Here is a 27,303-nt window from a genome sequence, read left to right as displayed (position 1 = left end):
AACGGAGTCCAGTCAACGACAACAGCATATCAGTCAAAAAGGAACCCCACCCCTCGGGCGCACGAATACATAAGGATAAAAATGCTTCGGCAGTCTCTTTGCTGCCACCCTGTGGTTGTAGTTTGGTGTGTGATTCCGGGCGATGGAAGTAAAAAAAGAAAAGTCACGGTGGTCGGTGGCGATCAGCAATTATAGTGCTCCATACTTGACGCGGTACTTGTTAATGTTGTGGTAATGCAGGACCTCGGGCGTGGAGGTGGTGGTGCAGTTCACCAGGCCCTCACGGCCCTCTCCCATCAGCCACTTGCGGTTGACCGCCGCCATGTCGCTGGTCACATGCTCGTCCGCCCACCGGTCGAGGAAGCGTTGGAAGCGTCGGTGGTAGCGAGTGTTGACCCGCTGCTGGGACTGGAATAGACAAAGAACAGTGAGGATCACTGATTAGGGGTGGCCAAATAGAGACATTTTATTAACCGGTTACCGTTAGGTAACCAGGGTTTTTCAAGTCCCAGTCCGCCCGGACGGGGGAATTAGCAGCCACAACGTTACGTGCCTATCATAGCGGGAGGAGGCGTGAGTGAAGCCATGTGTGTCTGTGCATTCTCTGTGTCAATAAGACGGTTGAATTAACGTTCCACTCCTCGCCAATACACAAAATTGTCAAATAACTCTGTGGTGAGTCCAACAGTCAAGCCACATGCGTAAACTCCAGTAGCTAGTTCATGTGCGTAAATACTGTGACGCAGACAGTGCAATGGCCCCCATCCCATGCCGTCGGTAAAATAAAATGATAAATACATAGAAATATGCAATGACAGTTAAGTTGACCAAAGTTTGACGAAAGCATGGTGGCTGGTGACTCAACACTGACTGGCCTCAACTCTGCATAGAAAATAAATGATGACAGTGTTATTTGATTTGTATCAAAATATATAATAAATACAACATTGGCTAATTGACGTGGTGGATGAAGAACACATGGATAACTACCACGGAACACGGCCTCTCAACAGTTAATGTGTTCGCAAATGTTGCTCCATAAAAAGTGAAACATGTTTCTTGAGTGCGGATGATGTCCCCTTTTTGATTATGCAGCTGGCTTTAATCCAAGTTGTGGTGAGTTGATTGGGCCAAACCCGCTGGACTAAACAACACAGTCCTAAAGGTCAGATTTCAGGAACAAAGTGGATTCTCCCTACAGTCTTGGAAGAGCTATGGCAAACCACACAACAAGAACCAATTGAAACCCAAATTAAACGCAGGAAATGGGTGCTGGATGGGGCACACCTTGAGGAAACCACCCTCCAACATAACCATGCAGGCCTTAACCTGGAACCCTCAGGGGAAAAGAAAACCAGGAAGCCCCTGAAAAGGTCTGAAAAAAGAACATCTTGGAAGGAAGCAGAGAAGATCGCCCCAACACCAAACCAGCTGGAAGAAATTCATGAATGACCTACGCTCCCCAAAGAGCAACAGGGTTTAAGTCAAGTAAGTCATGAGACAATATAACTAAATACTTTCCCGGTTTTAATGTGTCAACAACAAATCACGCCTACCTGATGAGCCCGCGTCAGTGCCGTGTGTCTGTACATGTAGTCCTCTGACTTGCAGACATACACCATCTTGTACGAGTTGAGCTTGAACATGCACTCCATCTTGAGCTCGCCGCCACCTTCCTGAGACTTATCTGACGAAGAAGAACCCTTGGTCAACATCTTCTCCTGCTGCATCTGTTCCCACCCTCGCTGGCACTTCCTTATCCTCCGTAAGTTCCTACGTGACCAAGGAAGCAAGATAGACCGCCATAAGTATGCCAATCCGACACCGGGAGGAGAAAAAAATAACTTAAATCCACTTGTGCAATTTTAAAACCCCAAACATCAAATAATAAAACGCCACGTTTACAGGGAAAGTTTGCACAAATGTCTAAATGCCCCCCTCTCTTCAGCATACTACACAATGCTACTGTATTCTGTGCTTGACATTATGTACGATTCAAAATTTGGGCAACACAAATAAGTAATACATTGATTTGACAGTAATAATAATGGAAAAAGGATTTGAGAGGACTGTCCCTTTAAACAAGTTTTTGTTCTTTTTTGGGGGGATACCCATCATGCATAGCAACTCACCGAGAAACAGAATTAGAGATAGGGAGTCAAATCATTCGTGGAAAATGTTGATCTATAAGGAGCAGCAGAGGCAGCAGTAGTAATAATATTTCTGTACAGTGCACTTCCGTTCTGGTTCAAACTCTTTAAAAAAATATTGCTTTGGCCAAAAAAACAAAAAAAAAACAGATTCTCTTTTTTGTCGGATTTTTGAGATCCAATTTGTGTGCAAGCATTATAAAAAAAAGTGGAATTAATTCACCCCGCTTTTTGAATGAAAGGTTTAAATGTGTACTTACCGCAGACAGTACAGGTGTGAGCGAGGACTGTGAGACCGTGAAGCATTTTTTGTTTTGTTTTTGCATTCAGGGCTCCACTTTAAAAGACATAACAGTGAGGCCAATTTCAAATAAAAATGGGAGAAACAACATTTTTATATTTGCTGCCAAATGGAATAACCAATCAATCCAAAAGAGAAGGTTATGAGTTGAGAAAAGGATAACTTTGATGCTGGACATACCGTCACTGACAATGTACAGAGTGTTATGGAGCCATGCAATGAAGACCAAACTGAAGTGTAAAAAACAAACAGCTGGGTTTTTTTTTACACTGCTGCAGTGCTGCTGAAAGGGGCCGTTGTTTTGTTTTTTGCAGAGAAGGGGTACGTCTAGTCTTGTGCTGCTTACCTCTCATAGATTTGATATATGAGGGGAAACAAAACATAAAGCAAAATGCAGGTGAAACCACTGATAAATCATAGTCAGTCATGTACCAGATTTATGCAACGGTGTAAAAAAATTGTTTTTTTTCTTCCCCCTGTGTCTTTTTAACCACTTGAACCCTTTTTGCATCCCTATTCTGGAGGCGGTGAACATCCGGCGGAAATAGCCAATCTACAAGCTGGTGTGTAAGCTTGTAGATCACCTTATTTTCGCCGTAGAGATTTGGTGGTAGAGAATACTAGAGGACCTAGTATACAGCCTTGGGGGACCCCCCTGTTCAACTAAAGTATATAGGGTTTAAGTGGTTATAAGAATTAACACAAATCAAACGTCTACTGAAATGTTTATGATAATGGACAGCCATCTCAAAAAACTAAAACAAAAAAACAAAACATGTCAACAAGCATCGACGACCAAAGACAAACGAGGCTTTGATGTTAACAAGACAGTCATCATCGTCACACAACCTCCATGCAACGTTGTCGAGGAGAAAGAAATACACCGAAAACATTTCAACAATACAATTCAGACCATCATTTTATTTACAAGCCCTACTTCCTTTCTCTCTGTACAAGTGTTGCTGTTCGTTCGTGTGCTTGGCTTTCCTCGTTAAGACTTATTATTTTTTCATAATACTCGTCATTGTCGTGAACTTGTAGAAAAAATAAGGAAAAGAAAAAACGTCACCCCACCACAAAGAGAATAGTTGCAACGGGAGTGCACTGTATTCCACTGCAAATTATTATTACACACATCAAATAGAGCACTCAAACAAAATGGAACATTTGAAACATTTATATTTGTCTTAAACAGTGATTAAATAGTCACAATACAAGATGTTTTTTTTTTTTCATATGAATACAATCACAAACATAGGGCATGATTTACGGTAGCTAAGAAAACCAGGACTTCACTTTGTATTCTTTTACTCATAATTATGGACAAATTCACTATAGAAAAATGAATTAGAAAAAGGGCCATCGCCATTCAGTCTCAGACCAATGTCAAAAGTAGAAAGATTACTGTTGTGACAAAAAGAACAAAAAACAAAACATAAAACAAAACAATAAAAGACAGAAGTGGAACCCATTTGTTTTTGCTTGACTTAAGCATCTTGGTCTCCAGCTACACCATAAAAACATATTTGAAAGCAACACATTTCTTTCTTTTTTTTAAATATATCTCACTGACTCAATTGCAATAATTGTGTCCAGCTAAGCTCAAAACTCCCCCCAAAAACACAACTTGTGAGCCAAATACCAATAAAAACTCAGTCACGATCATAAATAAAGAGTCCCGTTAAAAAGGAACTAAATCTAAGCATAAATAAATTCCCTATTTTTTAAAAGATGACCGTTTTAAGTGCAATCCTCAAACATGAAGGACGAGGAGTTCAACTGAAAAAGACGGACAAAAGAAAACTCCTCAAGTTCACAGCCTATGAGAACCCCCCTCCCTCCCCCACCCACACACCCAACAAGCGTTTCACCTAAAATCTGTGGAGCTGTGATCATTAAAGGCCTTTCCAAACCATCCGATGGTGGTATCTGTCCGTTAAAGAGGGCAGGACGCTCAGACAAAAAGATTCGTGATTAAACTGAGAGGATTCTAACGTTGGAGCTTGTGCAAAAAGAAAAAAAGGAGGGGGAAAAATGTGTCACTGGTTCTAGAGCTCTGAGAAATGAGCCGATATTTGGCAGCTGGTTTGGGCGCTCACGTCAACGTTTTTGCCACACACACATGGGGCTGGCCAGTTGACTGAGAGCCTTTAGGGAAGATGCTTAAGGTTGTTTCACACAAGAGGGACACACAGCTGGGGCCTCACCTGGGGAGGAACACAGGCTTCTGGGCCAGGTGTTCACGCAGCTCGGGTGACGCAGAGTCTGAGTTCAGGTATCTGTTCACATAGTCAGACCACCTCTGTTTGGGAGGAACAACAATGGAGGACATGAGTTAGTGTTGACTACAGGTCATCCAGACCACACACATTTTTACAAATCCAAGTAAAAATCAAAAATTTCCCCCTACATTTAGAAAAATATATATTTCAAAATATTTAAAAAATATATATTTTAAAATGATTTTTTTTAATACATTTTAAAACAAATCCAAGCAATTCCATGAATTAAAAAAATAATTAAAACTAGTGAAAATAGCCGATCTACAAGCCCCCATAACAGTAAGGCCTACGGAAATAGAAGTGGGTGTGTTGGATTCAGCTCAAAATTAACTCTACTCTAACGTCCGACCTTCCTAGCCTGTTATTAAAGAAAAGCGTGCAACAGTGGCCAAAATCGGCGATCAAAAATCGTCGAAAGTGGACGTTTTTTAAGATGCTTTGGCCATTTTCTCTGGTTCAAAGTTTGTTGGACTTTGTGGGCATTTTCAGGGGGCCTCTGGCAACTCCTGGGGGCCCTATGTGGCTGCATAGTTTGCATATACGATGGGCCGGCACTGGTTCTAACCTCTGTGTCTGCTGGCTCATCAGAGTTGTCCTCTTCTGTGTCAAGCAGCTCCATAGCCAGAGTGACGCTCCCTCGGCTCTTCAGAAACATCAACTGTGAACAAAACAAAACAAAAAAAATCAAATAAGACCACTATGCAACATCTAAAGAGGGAATTGTATCGTCGCCATTGACGTCTGAAGCATAATGACTGATATATAAAGGGGTTGCACGCTGTGTCGGCACCCGGAAATAGCCGATCTACAAGCACACATAAATCCAAGTATAAAGTATGATTCCAAGTATAAATCCGGTTTAAGAGAAAGGTAGGGGTTCAGATTATTAGCCGGTAGAAACGGATCATACAAAGGTAACACCCAAACCTTCCAGCAGGGGGACATTACATACACACAAAGGCAGAAGGTGTTAATGGTACCTTGAAGCAGTTCTCGTCAGACATAAGCTGCTCTGCTTTGCGCTGGTAAGCCGACTCTGCGGTGGACCTGGATGCCTGGGTGGACAGGGCGCCCCCGGTGGCCTTGTTGGTGTTCTCGGTCAGGTAGAGGTCCGTCACACGCATGCAGATGTCATCACTGACTATGTGTTGGAGCTGAGAAAACATGAAAAGGATTCTAGATGCCGTTAACTGTATTTACTGAATTGTAATGTCGTCTCTGTAGGGTGGAAACCCTCATGTCTAAAACTGTTGAATGAATGGATTTGACGCTGTAGTATGATCGGATAGAGTTAAATGTACGATTACGAAACAAGACAAAAAGTCAAAACATGGAGAAAAGAGGTTTCTGCCAAACAGCAACGATATAGAGCACTGAAGTCTGATGTAATTTATGAAACCTACGTGGGACACCATAGACGTTTAATATCGCGACAAATAAGAATTGTGTTCCAAAAATAAACAGTTGGACCATGTGTATTTTTTTGTAAAAAAAGAAAATTAGGTCATTGTGACCAACGTGATGAGGACGGCCACTACACTCCTCTCTCTCTCTCACACACAGCTCCACCTCTAACCTAGTTAAATATGAGATACAAACGGACGACAGGTCCATTTGGTTCCACCTGTACACTTGCAGCGGCAGAGTTCAATTTAGATTGCAATGTAACATTACAGAGCACGAGCGGCATAGGGAGATCATAGAGAAAACCGCAGGCATGATGGATGGGGTCGCCAAAAAGGAATCCCTCATAATATGGGGATAAGAGTTTCTGCCCTACAATGCAGTGAGTGTTGAAATACAGTGGCCCTCTCTATCATCCAAGTTGCACACCCCTGATCTAGCACATCCATGGAGTGGTACAGACCTGCCTGACGATGCTCTGGATGAGCTTGTCCATGGTGAAGGCCATGTAGGCGTGGATGGTGAACATCTCCCTCAGGGAGTCCTCGTACTGGGTCGGCTCCATGTTCCCGTCCAGGAGGTTCCGCACCATCTCCAGGAAGGCCGAGTAGTAGTCCTCCACCTCCACGTCCACTGTGAGGAGACATGGTAATTACAAAAACATTCTTTAGTTTTGGGTCTGAGAGGCTACATCTCATCAAATGGTGGTTCGAATAAATAATGGCCCTTGATATGAAAAGGGTTGAAAACCACTGCTTTAAACGTTTGTTTATGTACTATGACCACTTGATCCGACCATACCTGAGAAATGAAAAGATATGTAAAATATATAAAAAATAAAAAACACTGCATCTTACTGGGCTCTTTCATCCTCAGCTGGATGGCCGGGTTGTCACTCTTCTCCCGCTTGAGGCCGAGGACCTCGCGCTCCCACTCGCGCTCGCGAGCGTCCTCCTCGATCTGCCGCTCGGCCTGCCCATAGATCTTCAGCAGCCGCGCGCACAGCATCTGGTGCAGGCGCACCAGGATGTACCAGTTGTTGTTGACGTAGAACAGGTTGTAGGGGTCCTCCAGGGCACGCAGCTTCTGGGCACCCGTGTTGGAGAAGAGCAGCTTGGACTGCTTGCTGGTCCCCGTCGTAGGGCTGTCACCATTACACATTTAAGTTAACACACTTATAATGGCGATTAACGATTGAATTGTGTTTTTGGCAGTGAACGTTGGAATATATGAAAATAAAGACGTCTGTTTGCCTCGTAATTAAAAATGCACAGGGCAGATATGACAAATAACTGAAAAATACAAAGAAATAACTGACATATTCATTAAATGTATACCATAAAAAATAGTGAAAATAGCTGACACGTTGTAAGCTTGTAGATCTGCTATTTCAGCTATTTTTAATGTCCGAAAATTCTTTCAACATGGAATTTGATTATGTAATAATTGTGACAGGCCTACCCCGTGGTCGTGGTGGTCGTGGTGGAGGACGAAGAAGGCGCTGAGCTGCTCCCCATGCTGCTGCCGCCCGGCAGGCCATTGTGCTTCTTGGTGGCGGTGGTGCCGTCTTGGTCCGTCTCCCTGTTGGTTTGGGCCGTCGTCAATTTAGCCCATGGTGGGGAAAGTACTCAAATTCTTTACTTAAGTGAAAGTATAAATACTGCAATGTGGAAATACTCTTTTACAAGTAAAAGAGTTCCTGATTTTACACTAAAAATAGCAGATCTACAAGTAAACAACACTTGTAGATTGGCTATTTTCAGAGCACAACCAATCATAAAAAGACTCGTAATTAATTCTACTGGATCTCTTCTCCACTAGTTCCTCCCCATCACATTTTAGTCTAGTTTTGATTTGTTGACGAAATTGTCAGTATATTAAATGTGGTGGCACACTAGAAGCATTTGAAAAAAGGTAGTCGAACATTTTTCGTCCGTTTTCAGTCGACGCTAAAACCAACACAGCCACATCACATACCCGTCTGCCGCTTCCTCGTCCTCGTCATCGTCCTCGTCCTCGGCGTCTGAGAGCTCACCGCGCCGTGCGAACAGCATGTCGGGAACGAAGTGGTGGATGATCTGCTTGATCTTGTACTTGTCATCCTTCTGGATGCCCACCTGCCGCTTGACGTGGTGGATGATGAGCGAGGCGGCATCCTCGAGGATCTGGCTGTCCTCGTACGTCAGCGTCATGTGAGGCCCGCTGGGCGGCAGAGAGGACGGCGCCTCCTCCGACGCACGCTCCTGGCGCTGGGTGGGGTTGTCACAGTTAATACATAATCGTTTAATCGCTTATTAGATTTTTAGTTAGTTATTTTGATTAATTGTCACATAAACAATGGTGAATTTTGTTTTGGCATTTGTTTTGACATATGAATAAAAAACAAATACATTTCCATTTGCCTTTCAGGCTTCGTAAAAACAATTGCATGGGTCATACAGACATTTTTTTGGAGACGATTATGCAAAATAATGCAATTATCTCAAATAATTGCGACAGGCCTAGGTTCAGTGGCAAATATCGACACAAAGGTTTAGCCAGGTACAAAAAAAACGGTCTTTAGAACAGTGTGTTCCTTACCTCGTCGTATATCGTCTCAATTTCATTGAGCAACGTCTTAGAGCGAAACACTTTGGTGTCGTTCTGTTTGAAGTTGATGCCCTGGTGGTCCAGGGACTTCAGGTAATACTTCTCATTCTGCTCCCTCCAGATTTTGTTGAAGCCTCGCTGGGCTTCTCTCCACTCCTCCTCCTTCACCTTTAACCTGAAGACGGCCACCAGAAAACCAACATGTCACCAAACCTTTTGGCGTTTTAAGCATTGTTATACTTTAGCTATTGAAAAATAGCAGATCTACAAGCTCATAGCACCGAGTGCCGCACTACGAGCTTGTAGGTCTGCTATTTTTTTAAATCGTGAAAATGTGGCGCAAATCTTTGAATATATTCTTTCAGAGCAAACGTTTTTAACTCCAATCTTTGCTTCTGGGGGGTGCCTGGAACTACATATTTTGAGATGGGGGTTGGCGGCAAAATACAGATAATTCTGGGGGTCCTCGACATGAAATATTTTGAGAACCACCGACATAGAAATATAGGTTTTTCAGAAAACTGTCAGGATTTAGAAGACATTTGTAGAATCAGTTCTCAGGTATAAATGGTTTAATACAATTTGTAATGTCACACAAATAATTGCGATTAACGATTTAATCGTGATATTGGCATTGGAAATTGGAACATTTAACACGAGGCCTGCCGGGAACATAGGAATTTTAAAACGTAGAATCTTGTGGCCTGCCACAAACGGAAAAGCCGTTTTAACAGCGATGTATTAATTAATGCATGTTTTAATACGATCGTATCGAAATCTACCGTCAGTTAGCTTTGTTATGCTTCTGACACAATGGGCGCGGCCATTTTGAAAATGCGCGCGCATCCACTTACATTGCCGGCTCTGGTTTCAGACGGCTTTATCTCACAGAAGCGACATTGCAGAGGACGCTTTGTCCCAGACAAGCGTTTTCAACGGCCTGTAGCAGGCGCTGTGATACTCGCGGTCAGCTTTTTCCACCGCCGAGCGAGACAACAACAACCGGTCATGATACCACACACAGCAGCTTTTCACAGGAACAATGCGATTACGGATATTTGGATCTTCAAAGTAAGTGTTACGCGCGATAAAACCTTGGCAATACGCAATCGAGGGATTAATTAATGGCGGCAGGCAGACGGTTAATAATATGAATATAAATTACATTTCTGTTGCCTTTTAGGCTTCGTAATGAAAAAGGTGCAAATATGACAAATAACTGAAATATACCATACTTTAAAACGTTTTAGCGGAAGCTGAACTACAAGCTTACGAGTAACGAAAATTCCACTAAATGCATATCATTTTGGGTGTCTTTGACATGAAAAAGTTTGAGGACCACTGATATAGAGACATACATTTTTCAACAAACGAGATAGAAGATATTGGTTTTAGAATCAGCCTCAGGTCTTAATGGGTTAAGCTTTCTGACCTCTTGAGCACTATGGGGACAGATGCAGCTGGGTTCTTCTTGAGGCCGTCGATGATGTCCTGGGCCTTGTCACCGTATATCCTCTGGATGGCCTTGCGGTGGATGACCTCCGAGCAGCCGCCCAATGTGTTGTCCAGCTTGAACCGCAGCTGCTCCTCCGCAGACATGCGCGACAGCCTCCGCTGCACGGTCTCCAGGGCTCGTATCGTGGCCAGGTTCGTTTCCAAGACCACATCCAGCTAAAGGGGTGAGGTGAATTATAGGCACTTAGTTGCTGGGAACATCTGTTGCATCCAATACTGTACTCCTGCCAGCCTGTGTCCAAAATCATGCGCTACACACCATGTCTGAATGTATAGTGATAATTAAGTAAGTAAGCCTTGTCGAGCCATGAGGCCCAGATGTCCCATGGGCCTAGGAGCTCATCTCCTGTTTCTGTAGCGTGAGGCAGCTTGATGTGAGGCAGCTTGAAGTAAACCCCCTGGACATGATGTACAAGTACACCCCCTGGACATGACGCTAGTACGTCGCAGGGACCCAATCAGGGCAGGAATTTCACGTTGCCCCTCTCTTTGGCCGTGTGCCCCTCGAAAAAGTATATGCCCATACGGCCACAGTGCCCCGACCGGCGCCCACAGAAATTTTTCCGTTTTTCCTCTGCACAATTTTCCAGTCATTACGGTAACCAATGTTCCCCTCACGTCCCGCGCAACACACACACACACACACACACACACACACACACACACACACACACACACACACACACACACACACACACACACACACACACACACACACACACACACACACACACACACACACACACACACACACACACACACACACACACACACACACACACACACACACACACACACACACACACAACAGAGGGCATTTAGCCCACACGCTGCCTACTAGTGTAGCTAATCTAGCTATCCGGTCAAACTGCAACTATCACTCAAAACAAAATGTTTTCTACAGTTGCGACAGTGTGGCGGTCCCACGTCACATGCATTAACGTTGGTCGCTGGTCGGACATGGTCCAGCTGATTTATTTTTGTCTAATGCAAAACAGCGTGGCTGTCCATACAAGGAGGAGGAGAGATGATCTACCGAATCTATCTAGCCCACCAAAACAAACATAAATGTACTTTTGCGTCGCATTATGGATAGCGACAGAAAGACACCATGGATATAATTAAACAATTGCACACACTGTCTCCAGGTAAGAACAAAAAACTGATTTGAAGCTGCACTTTCACTTTGTGTTGACTTACTGCAGAGTCCTCAGTCCTGCAGCGGTGCAGCCCCACAATGAAGAAATTATCTTATCTGTCACTAACCTCTCTACAATGCCATGTTATTCAATATATTAGTTTAGCACAAAATATAGGCTTTTCTAAACCAAGCCCTTATTCAAAAGTTATGTAGGCTGTCATTGTATTTTATGTGAATTAACTCACAGTTTAACCCAATGATCCTCAGCCATTTACTCCTGCTAGCCTGTGTCCAAAATCATGCGCTACACACCATGTCTGAATGTATAGTGATAATTAAGTAAGTACGCCTTGTCGAGCCATGAGGCCCAGATGTCCCATGGGCCTAGGAGCTCATCTCCTGTTTCTGTAGCGTGAGGTGGCTTGATGTGAGGCAGCTTGAAGTAAACCCCCTGGACATGATCAGAAACATATTTGCTTGAGTCCACAATGTTAGTCGCCCCCCTCACAATCGGAAACGGGATGCATTTGGACTGCTACATTACTGAAATCAGTTATACATGACACCCTTTGTTTTATTGTATGGGTCCTTTTCACGGCTGGCATACTGAAATAAATAGCTGTGTAATTTTACATCCTGTAGTCCCAGTGACAGTCATTGTGTGTTATCAATGCTGCTAATCACAGGTCCCTTCCATTCAAGCCTAACAGAATCAGGGTGCTGTTATTGTGCATGTTGGCTCACTGGAAACACTCTCCCACGGAACAGAACCATTAGTATCATTGGTAACACCTGTGAAGGATGTATCACACTACTATTTATGTCAACATGGCTGCTGTGAAGAAGAACGTGATTCTCATTCAACTCAAATCCCTTCTGTTCTCACTATAATTGTTCTTGGGTTGCAACTGACTCACTCAATCACTTTCATAAAATTACCATCAATCAAATAAAATTCAACCAAAGTGTCCTTGAGCAAGACTCTGAAGCCCTAATTGCTCCCGATGTGCAGGTTGATACCTTGATGGTTTCCTCCGCCGTCAGTGTATGAATGTGTGTGTGAATGGGTGAATGTAATGCGCAATCTATGTAAGCGCTTTGGATAAAAGTGCTATTATTTACCATTTATTTGGGGGTGGGGGGGATTCTGTGATCTGTGACTAATGCGACTATAAAATACACATATCAGACAGTTTAGTGTCTAACTTCAGCCATACGCACCTCAAAGCGCTCATCCTCGCATCTGTAAATGTGCTCCTCATACTGCGTCTTCTTTGAGCTGACAAACGTTGAATCCTCTGACCACGATGGAAAGGACACCCAGGTGTCGTTCAGAACCTGAAAACGTGCCATTGTGTTAGGAGACTGCTGTTGCTCAGCTGATGAACTGGTAGAAAAACAAGTGTGTAAACACGCAGTGTGCATTGAAAAGCAGCAACTGAGTAGCTCACAGGTGGCAATCGAAAATCTGTTCAATTCAGCGAGTTATGATGATTAGGAGGCAAGGCTTGCCCGGACCAATATGGAGGCTGCGTTTACACATTGCTACAATGAACTGTGGCCAATACGGTATCTACGTGTCCATCTACAGTATATAGCACGTGTTCCATTCAGTGTTCGAAAACGAAAACTAAATAAAAACTAAGCCAACTAAAACAGACTAAATATACTGACAATTTCGTCAACAAATAAAAGCTAGACCAAAATGTTAGGGTGGGACTAGTGGAGAAGAGTGTTTGGTTGCACTCAGGTGTTGCGACCTGAAAATAGCAGATCTACAAGCTCACAACACGGCGTGCTGTGACTATTTTCAGCATGCAACCAAGTGTAAAATCAGGCATTGCGACGCCATCAAGCCCCACCAAAATACATTTTTAATCAACAAAAACATTTCAGATGACTAAAATATGACTAAAACTAAATGACATTTTATTCAATAGACCATGTGACATGGGGGGACCAGGACTCTGACCTCCTTGCACAGCGGAGTCCGTCCCGTGCACTTGGGCTGCTGGTAGCTTTTGGGCAGAGCTCTATAGCTGGAGCCCAGCCTCTTGCAGGAGGCGTAGTCGATCTCCATGGCGATGCCCTCGGTGGCGCGCTCCTTGGGGAAGCTCTCCACGTGGGAAGACTCTCTGTAGCCCAGGAAGTTCTTGAACCAGGTAAACAACTCCGGGAATTTCCTGTCCAATCAAAGACTTTGGATCAATTACTTTTTCCTCCAAATTACGTACACAATGATCACAGGGGTGGGTGACGTGACATTGTAATTGGCTAGCAAAATTAGTGGGAGGGGCTTATATAAGCGATTTCACACTTGACTACTTTATGTCTGATTAAATAATAGCATTAGCTCATTATGCATACATTGAATGTTGACTACAAATCTATTTCCTCTATTCGGATGAAGGAAGAGCACTGAGGTTGAAATGAATGCAGAAGCACGAGTAAGTATCCCTTTTTTCCGTTTCCTACAAGTATTTCAACTAAAACTGCCAACGAATTTCAGGAGAAAAAAAAAGGTTTCAAATCAGGAAACTTGTTTCAAATGTAAAGTGTATTACAAATAAAATGTATTATTATTAAATCACTGAAATTGCATATTTTACATTTTTTAAGTATCGACAAGCGATGTACGTTGTACTAATACTCACTAGTACGGGTCCCGAGAAGACATCCAATTTCACTCTTGTGTCTGGAGCTAAAAAGATTGGGAAGCAGTGCTGTAGTAGTGTGTATGTGAACAATACATACCCCAGGAATGGAATGACCAGCTGCACCAGCTCAGCACGGGAGATGACCTCCTGGTTGAAGATGAGAAGACAGCGCAGGAAGTTGTCGTACGCCTCAGAGCTCCGGAGCGCTTTCCTTACCTGTTCACACAAAGAGAGGGAGTTGCGGGGGAAGATTAATTAAAACATCTTGCACGTACAACAATAGAAGATCTGCTAGATCACAAGGCATCACATGTGCAACGCACTGTGAGCTTGTAGATCTGTGATGTTAGTGAGTGACACCGTCGTACTACAAATATTAACTGATACTACAAATATTAATTAATATGCATGAGGCTTCATTAATGGCAAAAATCTGGTCTAGTCTCCTGGTTGAGTATCATTACATAATATTTATCAAACATCGCCCTCCTGTGTTCAAAAGGTGCAATGTCTACTCATCCAGGTTGGATCTCAGGTCAATGGATAAAATGAATTGAATATTTGTTAGTCTCTCAAGGAACCCTGATAGGCCCTGAATCATACTTTGAAACTTGAGATGCTCAATCTTAAAAAAAAATTGAGAATTCAGGTCCTGGGTGGAATGGCAACCTACGAGCGAATAACAATGTCACTGACCTTTTCAAAGAACAGAGATTCTGTTCCAGTGCTGTGTTTGCTGGCTTCAGCCATCGCATGGTCCTTCCCCATCAGTTTAGGTTTCTTCTGTAAGGGACAACGATGATATTTACAAACAAATGTCTATGTCTGTTTTATTTGTTATTATAAATGACAAAGACAAGTTATAAATGTCATATCATGGAGAGAATGAGATAATGACATGTTCATAGTGATACACACTACTAGACTAGATACATAAAAAAGCAGAAATAGCAGATCTACAAGCTTACGAGTCACTTTGTGACACGTTGTAAGCTTGTAGATCAGCTATTTCCACTATTTGTTCCATTTTTGAAATATAACATTTAAAAAAATGTTATTCATCATATCTGCCCTGTGCACTTTTTCATTATGAAGCCCAAATGGCAAACAGAAATGTAATTTCTATTCATAATGTTCCCATTTCCAATGCCAAAAACACAATAAAATGCGCGTGTACCTTGATAGGGGGCGTGGCTCCTCCCACTCCAGGGGGTCTCCTCATTGGCAGACCGTTCTGGTTGAGCCTCTGCTTGGTGGCCAGCAGGGGTCTCTTCACGGTGCCCCCGTGGTCGTTACGCACAGACTCCGCCCTGTCCGCCGTCGTCTTGCTGAGCAGCTGTGGAGAGGGACACGCCTCACGTCAAATCTACTGTACTGTAGTGCAGGGGTTCTCAACATTAACTAATCCAGGATTTAAGCCAAAACCAGGCTTGTTAAATCCTGGTCTGTACAGCCTGGTTTATTCCATTCCACTAAAGCCAAGCGAGGCTTAGAATGGGTGGATTGATCGAGCCAGGATCATAAAGCCTGGCTGAATGCAGAGCCTGGCCTTTCCTCTCTAGACCCATTCGGTGGAACACAGATTTACAGATCCTTCTTCTTCGTGGGGTATTATGGCAGTTGGCATCCTTAATAGTTGCATTACTGCCCCCTTCTGTATATCTCACATCTTTACCACTTGCACCACAGCAAACCTATTCTGGGGGAACATTCACCAAAAGTAGCTGATCTACAATGATGAGGTTGTGCAGCCTATATATTTTGGTTCTTTTATTTTGTATATAGTGCTTAAATTAGTCCATTAATGCAGACAGATTAAAACAAGGCAACATAAACCCATAATAATTGCATAAGTGTGGAAAACGTTTGGTTTGTGATCAGATTGACTGCTTAATGAACAGTAAAGACATCAGGATAAGGTTAAACCTGGCTGTTAGCCTGGTCCGGAGCAGGCTAAATCCACAGCATTAGTTTCCATGATAACTAGTGTGGCATTGCTTTCATGAAACTGAATCAAGCCTCAACATATCCAGGTTAACTGGCAAACTTAATCTGGCAAGATTAACCAGCTTTCATGAAACCGGTTCATCGCTGATCCAGGATATATTAAACCAGGATATCTATTAAATCCCGGTTTAATCTCTAATCCAAATTTCGTGAAACGGGCCCCTGGTCACACTTGTTGAACACTCACCGCTGAGCTGTTGGCGTCTGGCAGGAACTGTCCAAACTCTGACAGCAGGTCCTCCTGGTTCTTGAAGAGCCTGGCCACCTGTGCATAGACCTCTTGTTCCGTCAGTGCTGGAGTGTAGTTGCCCCCTGCTTCCTTAGCGTTCCGCTGCTCCTTCTAGAAAGGCCACATGGAGACAAAGAGGTCAAACGGACTCTGCAGTAAATCTGGCTTTGTACAGTATCATACATCAAAAAGCCTCTATAACAGTGTGCTATTATAACTCTTATCATTCTGTAAATTATAAAATATTGATTTTGTTTACTATTGCCAAAAAGTTTCAGCACTTCACAAAATTTCAGAAAAATGAGTGAGTGAATTGTGACCTGATAGGTGTGGAGGATCTCCAAGAAGGCTTTGTAGATGTCCGGCTGGCCTTGGAAGCGGTTCTTGATCTTGTTGACATAGTTAATGGCGTGGTTGAACTCCACTGGCTGGTTGTTCTGCAGCGGCGGCCCACCAGCACCGGAGGGCGTGCTGCTCACCGGGGTGTGGGACTGGACCGACGGGGAGCGAGGAGAGGCATAGGTGGGAATGGAAGGGTTGTTGGGCTGGCTGGTGGGGGTCAGGGCTGGAGACTGCATCGGCTGTAGGAAACAGAGAGAAGATGGAATCAAAAGTGATAAAAAAACAGGGTTTTGGGCAGGACAACAAAAGTGTCAAAAAAAGTGTGCTCTGCAGACTCTAGCCGGAGCCCTCATTCAATGCCATTTTTGTTATGCTCCAACATCGCAATGTCACTTAAAACTAAGCTTCAGAGTACCTCCAAAAACAAACTGATACGACTATGAGTTAATGTCAAAAACCACCATAACTCTGAGAGTGTACAAATGGAACTAAATGGGCCGTTATGTTATCGTTAAATCCCCAAAGGATCTTAGCGCTGTTTCCACCCATCAGGTACGTACGTACCTTGCTAGTCTTGGCTGCAGTGGGTTGAGAGGGCATGGCCGGGGCGGTGGTGGTGGGTCCATGCGGGCTGGCCTGCTGCAGACTCTGGTGCTGGTGGTGGCTGATGACTGGAACGGGCGGCCCGGTGATCGGGAGATTCTGCACCGAGATGCCGTGGGGAGTGATGTAGTGGATCTGACCTGGCGTGGTCACATTGACCAGATCGTTGGTCTGCACCTCGATCTTGTAGCCCGGTGGCAGGAAAGTGTTGAAGCCCATGATGAGGTCTGGGTGGCCCTTGAAGAGCTGAGACACTCGACTGATCACCCCCGGGGTGTCTATGCTGTAGTGAGAGAGTTAAGGCAGTCTCATGTCAGCAACACCATGCTTTGTACACCGAAACGCCACAAAACAGAGACAGGAAAGGTGAGAGAGGGGAAGACATGCCGTAAACTGAACCGGGGTCAGCTCTGCAGTTGACCTCGGTTCAAATCTGACCCAAGACCATATAGCCTTAATTATGTGCCATGTGCTCTTAGGGTCCTTGCGCATTTCTATTGCACAGAAAAACAAAACATTTAAACAAATGAAAACGAACATGACCTCTTACACACCTCTGACGGCGTGTCATTTCCCCCCCAATCCAGTTCACCTCCAGTGATTTTTTTTGTTTAAAAGACAAATCATGTGCAAGGGCCTTAACTGGGTGAGCCACCATGGTGTCCCCAACACCTGTCTCACAGGACAGACACAGTGACTTACTACGTTGCAAAGACACTGGCAGGAATGTCTCCACTAGCATTTAAACTCAGCTTCCCGTCTCTCTACATTCTCATATCTAAATAAAGCAACAAAACTAAACAAACATTGTCACACAAAAGATGTATAGACTCCGAGTGTGTATAAATGGAACCTAATAATTTGGTTCCATTTATACATTTCAGACCTGTAAGGGATGGGTCCATTTGGAACCCGATCAAGGAACCCTGAGAGTCCCTGGGCCTCACTTTGAGAAGAACTGAACTATAGACCACACTGATGTGTGGGTTCAGTGAGTACACCAGAAGAATGAATGCCTGAACTCTCAACAAGTAATACTTAAAGCCTTCAGTGCATTAAACTTTAATTAACGAAGACAAGTTCACTACTAAAACACAAAACTGACCTCTGGGATTTGAACTCTTTCATGATGTCAAGGAAGTCATTATAAACTTGAGGCTGGTTCCCAAACTGTAGCTTCACTTGGTCCAGATAGGACAAGGCATCTTCAACCTACAAAATAAAGTGAGCTCAGTTAGATTTATTTTGTGTGTGTGTGTGTGTTTGTGTGTGTATTATTATTATTTTTTTGTCATTATGTCATTATGTGAACAATAACACAGCTGTCCCGAGGTTCCAACATTTTTCCAGCTTCCTTTCCGTTTGTGTAACCGTTACCTTGTGAGACAGCAAACGATCAGAGAAAAAGCTTTTGATTAGCCAAATACACATCCTACAAACAAATGTCCACGAATATGTTTTTATTAAATTATAACTAAGTTGTGTTTGGCGTAAAGTGCTGGCAGAATGTTGATAAAGGTTTCATGTGACTCCCAACTACAAAGGAGGAAACATTATCTGACCTCACGGTTTGAAGTTCTAAATGTAAAGGTTGTGTGGTGCAAGTAACATGTTTTTGTTAAAATAAGTGTTAAATTGTTTTCTGGTTATCCAAACCAATGAAACATTTTCAGTTTTGTGATACCAATTATATCAGGAGAACAATATACAGGATAAGGAAGAAGAAAATGCAGCCAAAAGTCGAATTGAAACATGATAAAATTGGATGTTGATAAATGATCTTTGTGAGGTTCTCCTGATTTGATGAAATTGTTTTCCTGACCTCGAAAAATAAAACATGTTTACGAAAGAGCTGGAGAGACGAGGAGACCCCTACAGAACAAACACTGTAGAAATGATTACAGAATCTGTCCAAAACTGTTACTTTTCAGGATTCAAATTAAAAAATAGCAAAGGTAGCAGATCTACAAGCTCAAAACGCATCACGTCGTGCTTCAAGCTTGTGGATCTGCAACTTTTGATGCTTTTGTGTGATGCTGTAGTATGATTAAGTAGGGCATTCATTTACGAAAAAACTAAGGTATGGAGACAACGATATGTAGAGCTTTAACCTTTGAAGAACAAAAATATATCACAAAGCATGTACATTTTATTAACACATTTACATCAGAACAATGTTGTACTTGAAAAGCAAAAATGTGCAAGTAAAAATACCTTCAATCGTTGAAACTGCTGTCCTTGGGTGGAGGTCATGGGGTTGGGAGGATGGGGGTGACTCTGAACCACCGCGGGCCCCGGTTGGGACTGGACTGCCGGGGTGTGGGAGTGGGGTGCCACGTGGGCCGCTGGACTACCGTGTCCGTGTCCATGCCCCCCTGAGCTCTGAGGCATCGTGGGAACCTGGACAGAATGGTGAGGACCATCGCTTTAACGTCAAGTTGAAAATGAACGCTATCATTACTAAATTCACCGATCGCTGTCTGTCCTATTCCGGGTCACCAGCGAAAGCTGTCTGTCCTATTCCGGGTCACCAGTGAAATGCATGTTGGGACGGCTTCCGGGTCACCAGTGAAATGCATGTTGGGAAAGGACACAGATTAATACTGGGACAGACTTTTCCGCGTAACAGACCCACACAGGGAAAACAACTCGGACGGGGCATGTTAATGTGAACACACGCGCTGTTTTGACACCACACTGAACTTAATTTGCTGTTCATATATTCACAACGGGTAAGGACTAGTTATAGTTAACCGAAACTAAAATAACCAGAACAAGCTGCCTTCACTGGGGTTGGGGGGGGGGAAGTCCATAAGACGCCATCTTACTTAACTCATTTAGACCCGAGGCCAATACTAAAAACATCTTCCAAAAGGTTCTGAAAAACTAGCAAAAATGTTTGGGAACCATTGCTATAGACTGTTCACCGAGACCCCTTTTCCACCAGTTCAGTTCAGAACCAATTCTTAGTCCATGAGCCAGAGCTCTCTCAACCGTTTCGGACGCGGCACCCTGGGTGTCCTGTGGGTCTGGAACTCCCTCAAGAACTCCCTCACGCCCTAATCTAGGGCGCTCTCTGTGGTTTTGATCAGATATACTAAGAATATACTAAGCTCTTCATTTCTGACTTCTCACCCGCCTCTCGTTGAGTGATCATGGAGTGATAATATTGAAACGAGAGAAAGGTAAGCAAGCAAAAATATGTCTCAGTTTTTTTCGGGAACGGAAGGGGGGGTTGGGGGGGCTTTACAGAGTAAAAGCGGCCATATCTTCCATATCTTCTATTTTGAAGGAATCCCGGTGCTGATTGTGTGAAAGTGGGAAATTTGGTATATAGTCTTTTTTATTGGCCTAAAATATTGTCTATATATATATACATTCATGAATCCACTTGCTGACCGGCTGTCACTATTGGGCAATTATTTTATAGGGGTTTCTTGTGACCCTACCATTAACATCCTATGGCAGGCAAAAATGTCAAACTTTCCTTTTGCTTTAGGTAGCATGTGATGTGTCAAACCAGGGGGTTTTCATGATTCTGAATCCATTCCAAGCATTAGTTTTGCACAAAATACACTCCTTGGGATAAAAACAGCCATAGACATCATGACAAATGTGAGTGTATTTTGTGCAAAACTAATGCTTCGAAAGGAAAGTTTGACATTTTTGCCTGCCATAGGATGTTAATGGTAAGGTCACAAGAAACCGGTCAGCAAGTCGATTCATGAATGTATGTACATAGACAATAAAAAAAAGACTATATACCGTACCAAATTTCCCACCCGTCTACCTCGGCTGCCGGACTATATGGGCTGGCCTGCAGTACACCATTCTAACGGACCAGAAGTGGGGCCGCTGTCTCATTTTGGGGCGTCAAATTTGTAGTCCCTGTGTGTCTCTATGTGCTTGAGCTCTATAATTAATTAATCACCAACTTATTATTCACCCGGCCCACCGTTGTCGATGCTTTGAATTTAGGGCTATAAGCTCCGTCTTAAAAAAAACGATCAAAGGTCAGCCCTAGTAAGAAAGGAACACAAAAGGTGAGTGTACCTGGTAGCCCTGTGGGATGGAGTACTGGATCCCGGAGGAGGGCTGCATGGTGTCAGAGACAGAGACCGCCTCCAACACAGGGGTCGGGGCTGGAGCTAAGACGCGGGGCTGGAAGCTCTCTGCTGCTCCTGGGACTCCTGGAAGACGCCGGGCCTGCTGCTGCTGAGCTGGAAATATGGGTTCCTGGTCCTCCGCACGTCTCTTCATTGTATACTCATGCTCAAAAAGGCGCTAAGGATTGACACAAAGAATGGGAGGATTTTACTTTTACATCCCCGAGTACAAAGGAAGACGTGGTGGGTGTTCTCTGAATTCATAAATGGATGGAGTCTTCACACATCAAAACATAATTTTGAATGGGTTGAGACATGACAGGTGAAGAAGTTTAAGATGAGTAGGCAAGCGTGGTGGAAAATAAGATACAAATAAAAGAATAAACATTCACAGGAAAGGTAGGTAGGAAATCATTACAAAAACAAGTTTCTATGTCCAAAGTAACATTACATTTGTACCATTTCTACCGTTCTATGTAAGAGAGAGACATGCATCTATTTTTGTTTCATTTTAAAAAGGAACCGGGGCTAAGTTCATGTAAATGTGATCATAAAGACCATTAAAGAATAAATAAAAACCATGGCACAGAAAACACAACCTTAGGGGGAAGATTAAAACACATGAGCATGCAAATCCCAATATATGTGTATCACATGATGATACACAGTTGAAACCATGTTCCATACTGTTGGACTGCATGATACAGTTAAGCAATTAACATCCTATCAGATTCCTTTCCACATAACACATGGTTACAAAATTCACCATTCATATCAGGGTAATAGCTTGCACGACTCCAGTTGCTTTTAAACACTCTGATCTTTACCGGGTGCACGGTCGGGTAAGTAACTTTACAGGAACATTTCTCAAAGAGAAAACCAGCACTCACAGAACTCTCGTTTTAAGGCACTTTTAATTATTCTTGTAATCAGTTGACACGGTATGCCGCAGAGCTGACTAAGGCTTGAACGCGTTTGCTGCATGCTTAGGCCTGTCCAACTATTACATAATTTATCTATTATTTGAGATTTTTGGTAATTTTTCATAATCGTTCCCATGTTGAGAAAGGTTCATACATTTTGGAACATTTTCAGAAATTGTGGAAATAGCACATCAACAAGCTCACAATGCAAGATGTGAGCCACACATTGAAAATCGTTAATCGCAATTATTTGTATGACAATTAACGTGAAGTAAAATGTCAAAATGGACTCCCTATGGCCTATGCATATACATCCCTAGAATTAACAACTTGGAAAAGTAACTGACAATTGTGACAAACCGCAAAATCATTTCAAAAGACTTTTCTAACCGACACCGATTGGTGTCGGTTAGAAAACGCCGGTTGGTAATTGTAAGACAGACGTTTTTTCCCACTGAAAGTTGCGTTTCCATAACGATGGCGGGCGGCCACTGTCGTTATTGATGGGTGCATGCACAAAGCTCTGATTAGCTCTGATACAAGCTTATGAATGAATAAATGAATGTTTATTTCGAACTCTTTTAAATAAAGACAATAAAAATACAAAATATACAATAATATATTAAAAGAAAAAATGTTAAAACAAAGGCAAAACAAAATATAGTACAAGGAATGAAGCCTAAGCTCATCTGATCCTACCCCTATTTATACAATTTAAAAATAAATATGTCAAGGTTCCCTTTATATATCTATTTGTCTATTTATTTTAGCACAAAGTGGACACATCATTACGACACGTCATGACATGCGTAACATGTTAGCTTGTAGATAGCCTATTTTCGTTGCATGACATGCTGCCATAGACATAGCCTGGCTAATAAGCCAGACTCAAATCACACTGTCGTGTGGTATTTGAGTCTGGAGATGCTGTGTATGGATCTTGTTTCCTGGGGGACGGGTTCAAACATTTTCTCTTTGACGCAATTGGTCAGAGCTACTGTCAGTCAAAGGTCTCAAGCATTGAACGTCACTGTACCAAAGCCCGCCCATATTGCATACCGTGTCCCGATTGGCCACACCAGTTTTCTGGTGTAGGAAATGGGCGTACAATTGAGCCTCTCCAGACCGTAATCCGCCGGCAGGCAATTGTTTTTTTGCCAACGGCTGATTCGGTCCGGCTTATTAGCCAGGCTACCATAGACATGCCGACTATGGAATTCAAATGACTGAAATCAGTCATGGTGACCGTGACTGAGAACTTTAATCCACAAAGATGTGATCGATGTCATGATGAACTCTGTTCATTTGAGCAGCACTACGTATGTCTGTGTGTGTTTGTTTTCTCACATGAAGGCTTTCAAGTCAAGAGTACTGATCAACATTGACAGATGACCACTGTTGTCTCTCTGACATTTGCAAGCAGCAGCTCCTAACCTGAATGTAATGGACTGACTGACTGGGCTAGTTCTTGGTGCCAACTGTCACACTTGGGTGAGACACAGAAGAGAGTTGCTGCGATAGATGTGAAATTGGAATTCAAGCGATATTTCTGCTATCTTTTTTTGTATAGATATATTCATTATTATCGTTTGATCATGTCATGTGCAATGCCGTTATGGACACTGCCCAGACAGTAAGAAAAAAAAACTATTGATAGTAGGTATTTCCATTATCAAAATATTCTATGCTTGTACTATTCCAATCAACAGCATAAAATAGGAAAAGCAATAATGGTTTACACTTTTAGGAAATAATGATTTTCGGCGGCCTTGGTGAATGGCAAAGCAGGGTGGGTCGGGATCCAACAACGCAGCTTTGCATGCGGTTAGGGACCAACACGCTGTCGGAATAATGGCACCGACCCAGATCTCATGCCCGAAAAGGTTGCCCACCCACCCCCTGATGTGCACTGATAGAACTACTCCTCACCACCTACAAGTCACTGCACAACCTGGCTCCACCCTACCTCTCCGCCCTCCTCGAGCCACACGCACCATCCCGCTCCCTCAGGTCCAGTGACACCGGCCTCCTTGTGATCCCCAAGAAGATCAGGCTCAAAACCTGGGGTGACAGGGCCTTCTCTGTGGTGTTATGGAAATAATATATGTCCATCCAGGTGAATGTATATCCTAGAAGTTTATTCAGAAGAACAGCAACAAGCAAACAACATCTATCAGTCTAGCAGGCTTAGCCTGTATCACTCAAACTTTCTCTCTCAGTACATCTCTCTCTCGTCGTCTCCATCCCACTAGTCCCCCTCCGCTTCTCCGTAGGTCCTCTCTTATACCCCAGAAGCAGGTCCACAGATAAACATGACCGTCACAAAAGGTACAATACAATACAGACGCCCTGACTGTCTTGGCCTATTCAGGCCCAGCAGGGTCTCATAACAAACAATAGGTGTGACATGGTCTTTTACATATAGCTTGATCAAAGGGTTGATTGGATTAAGACAGGCTTTCAGGCCAAGGTGTTGTTGCTCACAGACACGACCAGACAGACTAGCATGGAACAATATACTATATAGATAGTCTTCATATTTCCCACAACAGTGGCCGCCCCTACCCTCTGGAATGCCCTCCCCAAACACATCCGGGATGCCCCCTCACTCTCCACCTTCAAAACCGCACTGAAAACCCATCTGTTCAGAATAGCATTCCCGAGCTGATGTGTTTTAACCCGACTGCTTCAGATTGGTCGGAATGGTCGCTAATCATTTGGAATACTACTTTACAGATGGAGCCTTGCCCTCGCATTATGTACGCTACATTTACAACTGACTTGAACCTCTCTTAAAGTCTCTCTCTTGTAGCAAAATCATAAGAGTAACTAAAATGAATTGGACAGCCATGGGTGCTACATGATTCTTGCTCAAATTTAGAAATGAGATCGCATCTTTTTTCGATGAATTGTGCTTAGTGGGGACTCCACACCCTGACAAGCATTGAATTGTAGGCATTCCACAGCTATTGTAGGGCTCCACAGATAAATATTGTGGGAAATACCCGAAATACAATTGTAGAAGTTACAATGCTGTTGGGGGCTTGTATATCTATTTTCACAATGCTTGCTATTTCTTATGTAATATTTGACAATTTGGTATTAAAAAGTCCTTAAATTGTAACTTTATAAACCCTGCATCCACTTGTACTGTGGTGGTTTGTTTACTGTTGGACTATTCAACTTTGAATAGTGCAAATAGCCTTTGAACTTGTAGATCTGCCATTAGTGTAGTAGTAGTGTATCAATACTTTACTACTTTACAGATGGTCCCTGACACGGGTACTCTCCGTAACATCCAATACACAACTTTACAGACGCTCCCTAACAATCCGTCATAGGATCCGGCGGCCAGCGGAGGCATTCAGCTCTGCTGTGACTGACTGCGAGTGTGCACTGCTCACTGTGCTGTGCCAGAAAGAGAAGCGGTAGGTCGAGTGAGTGTGTGAGAGAGAGAGCCGCGGCTGTCGAGTCGGAGGAACATCCGATCCCCGGCCTCAACGAACCGCTCTCCGTGTTCGGATAACATCCATCCGAACCCCCGGGCCTCAATGAACCGCTGTCCGATCGGAAAAATCCGAACCCGGGCTTCAATCTACCACGAAATAAACAAGACGGACTGCTGCGCTAAACAGCAGCAGAACACCCAGCCAGACTGAGGCTCTCTCGTCCCCTCCCCCCTCTCTCTGTGGTGTATGTCTACGCGACTCTGTCTCTGCCTGTGCTTGAATGCTTGCTTGGAGCTAAACCGCACTCAGCTGTCCGATCATAGCTGACGTCGCCCGGCCTCTCGAGTCGTCTCGTTCCCTCCCGCTTATGTCTGCCTCAACGCTTGAGTGCTTGTGTGTTGAAGGCTACGATCTCCCATAAAAGCCACGAGTGTGTGTATTATAGTGAGTCTCATCATCATCGCCATTCGCCAAGCAGAACTTTGAGGAGCTTTCTTTTGCCCACACAAGCGACCATCAGTGCTGAAGATTTTTTTTAAGAAGAATACCACCAGAGTTACTTACGACCCCCAAAATAAACACCACCAATCAAACACTGTCTGTCTCTCTCTCCTGATAATAACAACACACATTCAAGAGCGGAGTCCGGACTGTCTGGACGGACCCCTGGATCACAGCGGGAGGAGGGAGGGAGCTACACTTGTTTACGTTAAGCTTAAATTATAAGTCCATCGTTAAGGACGACGTCGATCGCCCCGACAAAAAAAGTACCGATCTACAGGGCATCAGCACCGCGACACCAGGGAGGGGTGGTGGTACAAGAGTTAAAACAAATTGTATATAATGTCAGTCAGTACACAAACCACCCCTCCTCCCCCCCGGTTAGCGGTAGCCTTCTCAATGCTAATGTTAGCTTGACATTTTTGAAGGTAAAATAGCAGTCGGGCTGACCGGGAGGGAGGACACACAGACCAGTTAATATGAAACATTCATGTTTTAACGGGGCAGGGCTGTGACTGCAGGGAGGGCAGCAGGAGAATGAAACAACAAACACCAAGCAGAGCGCTGATAGAAACGTGGTGGTGAACAACTCTCTCTCTCTCGTTACTTCACTTACAAGGTTAGCTAGCACCGCTCCAGCTACATGGATGGTTATGGGTTAGCTAGCTGGGAGGTTTGTTAGCATTTAGCATCTCCGGCTCGGTTAATAAAAGAAGACACATTCCCCGCAGAACCAACACGTCCTGTTCTCTTCAACACGAAAACACGACATTTATCTTGAATTGGGCCAAGCAAGCGCCGACGACGTTTATGTGAATTAGCAAATCGTGCTAACCGTGGCTAGCTGCAGTCATTACATATACCCACTGGCAGGTACTACCGATGCTAGCACAACATGCTAACTTACCTTAACGCGAGCCTTGCGACCAGCAGCAACAATGCGTCCGCGCGGAACACTTCTTTTATATTTTCTTATCGGTCACTTGTTGACAAAATCAGAGCATGTGTGTGGGTTCGGTAGAGGGGTAAATGCTGGTAAAATGAAGGTGAGCGCGCTAACAGCAGCTAGCCGCACCGCTAACAACAATCTGCTGCTGGAACAAA

General features: G+C 43.7%; 1 protein-coding gene across 1 annotated transcript; it reads right to left on the bottom strand.

Moving 5' to 3' along the window:
- LOC306920325 (paired amphipathic helix protein Sin3a-like) lies at positions 1-27,303 on the bottom strand. Its single transcript, XM_079497038.1, has 23 exons — positions 27,107-27,303; positions 21,274-21,504; positions 19,435-19,620; positions 18,326-18,432; positions 17,182-17,503; positions 16,596-16,856; positions 16,234-16,386; positions 15,217-15,375; positions 14,736-14,822; positions 14,137-14,255; positions 13,355-13,565; positions 12,604-12,720; positions 10,159-10,397; positions 8,718-8,901; positions 8,115-8,386; positions 7,599-7,718; positions 6,995-7,281; positions 6,601-6,770; positions 5,714-5,887; positions 5,299-5,391; positions 4,659-4,753; positions 1,557-1,773; positions 1-408 (listed from the first exon to the last, which is right to left on the bottom strand). Exons 2-23 carry the CDS (start codon positions 21,478-21,480, stop codon positions 190-192), a joined length of 3,999 nt encoding a protein of 1,332 aa, XP_079353164.1. The 5' UTR covers positions 21,481-21,504; positions 27,107-27,303; the 3' UTR covers positions 1-189.

This window comes from Electrona antarctica, assembly GCF_951216825.1.
Source record: "Electrona antarctica genome assembly, chromosome: 3".
NCBI lineage: Eukaryota > Metazoa > Chordata > Actinopteri > Myctophiformes > Myctophidae > Electrona > Electrona antarctica.
The sequence above is the reverse complement of the archived record's forward strand: the minus strand, read 5'-3'. Positions and strand labels throughout refer to the sequence as shown.

Coding starts and splice junctions, on each gene's coding strand:
- LOC306920325 (XM_079497038.1), bottom strand. CDS start 21,480: ATGAAGAGACGTGCGGAGGACCAGGAACCCATATTTCCAGCTCAGCAG. Junction 15,376..16,233: donor CAGACGCCAACAGCTCAGCG/GTGAGTGTTCAA, acceptor CCCTCTCCACAG/CTGCTCAGCAAGACGACGGC. Junction 8,902..10,158: donor GTCCCCATAGTGCTCAAGAG/GTCAGAAAGCTT, acceptor GGCCGTCTTCAG/GTTAAAGGTGAAGGAGGAGG.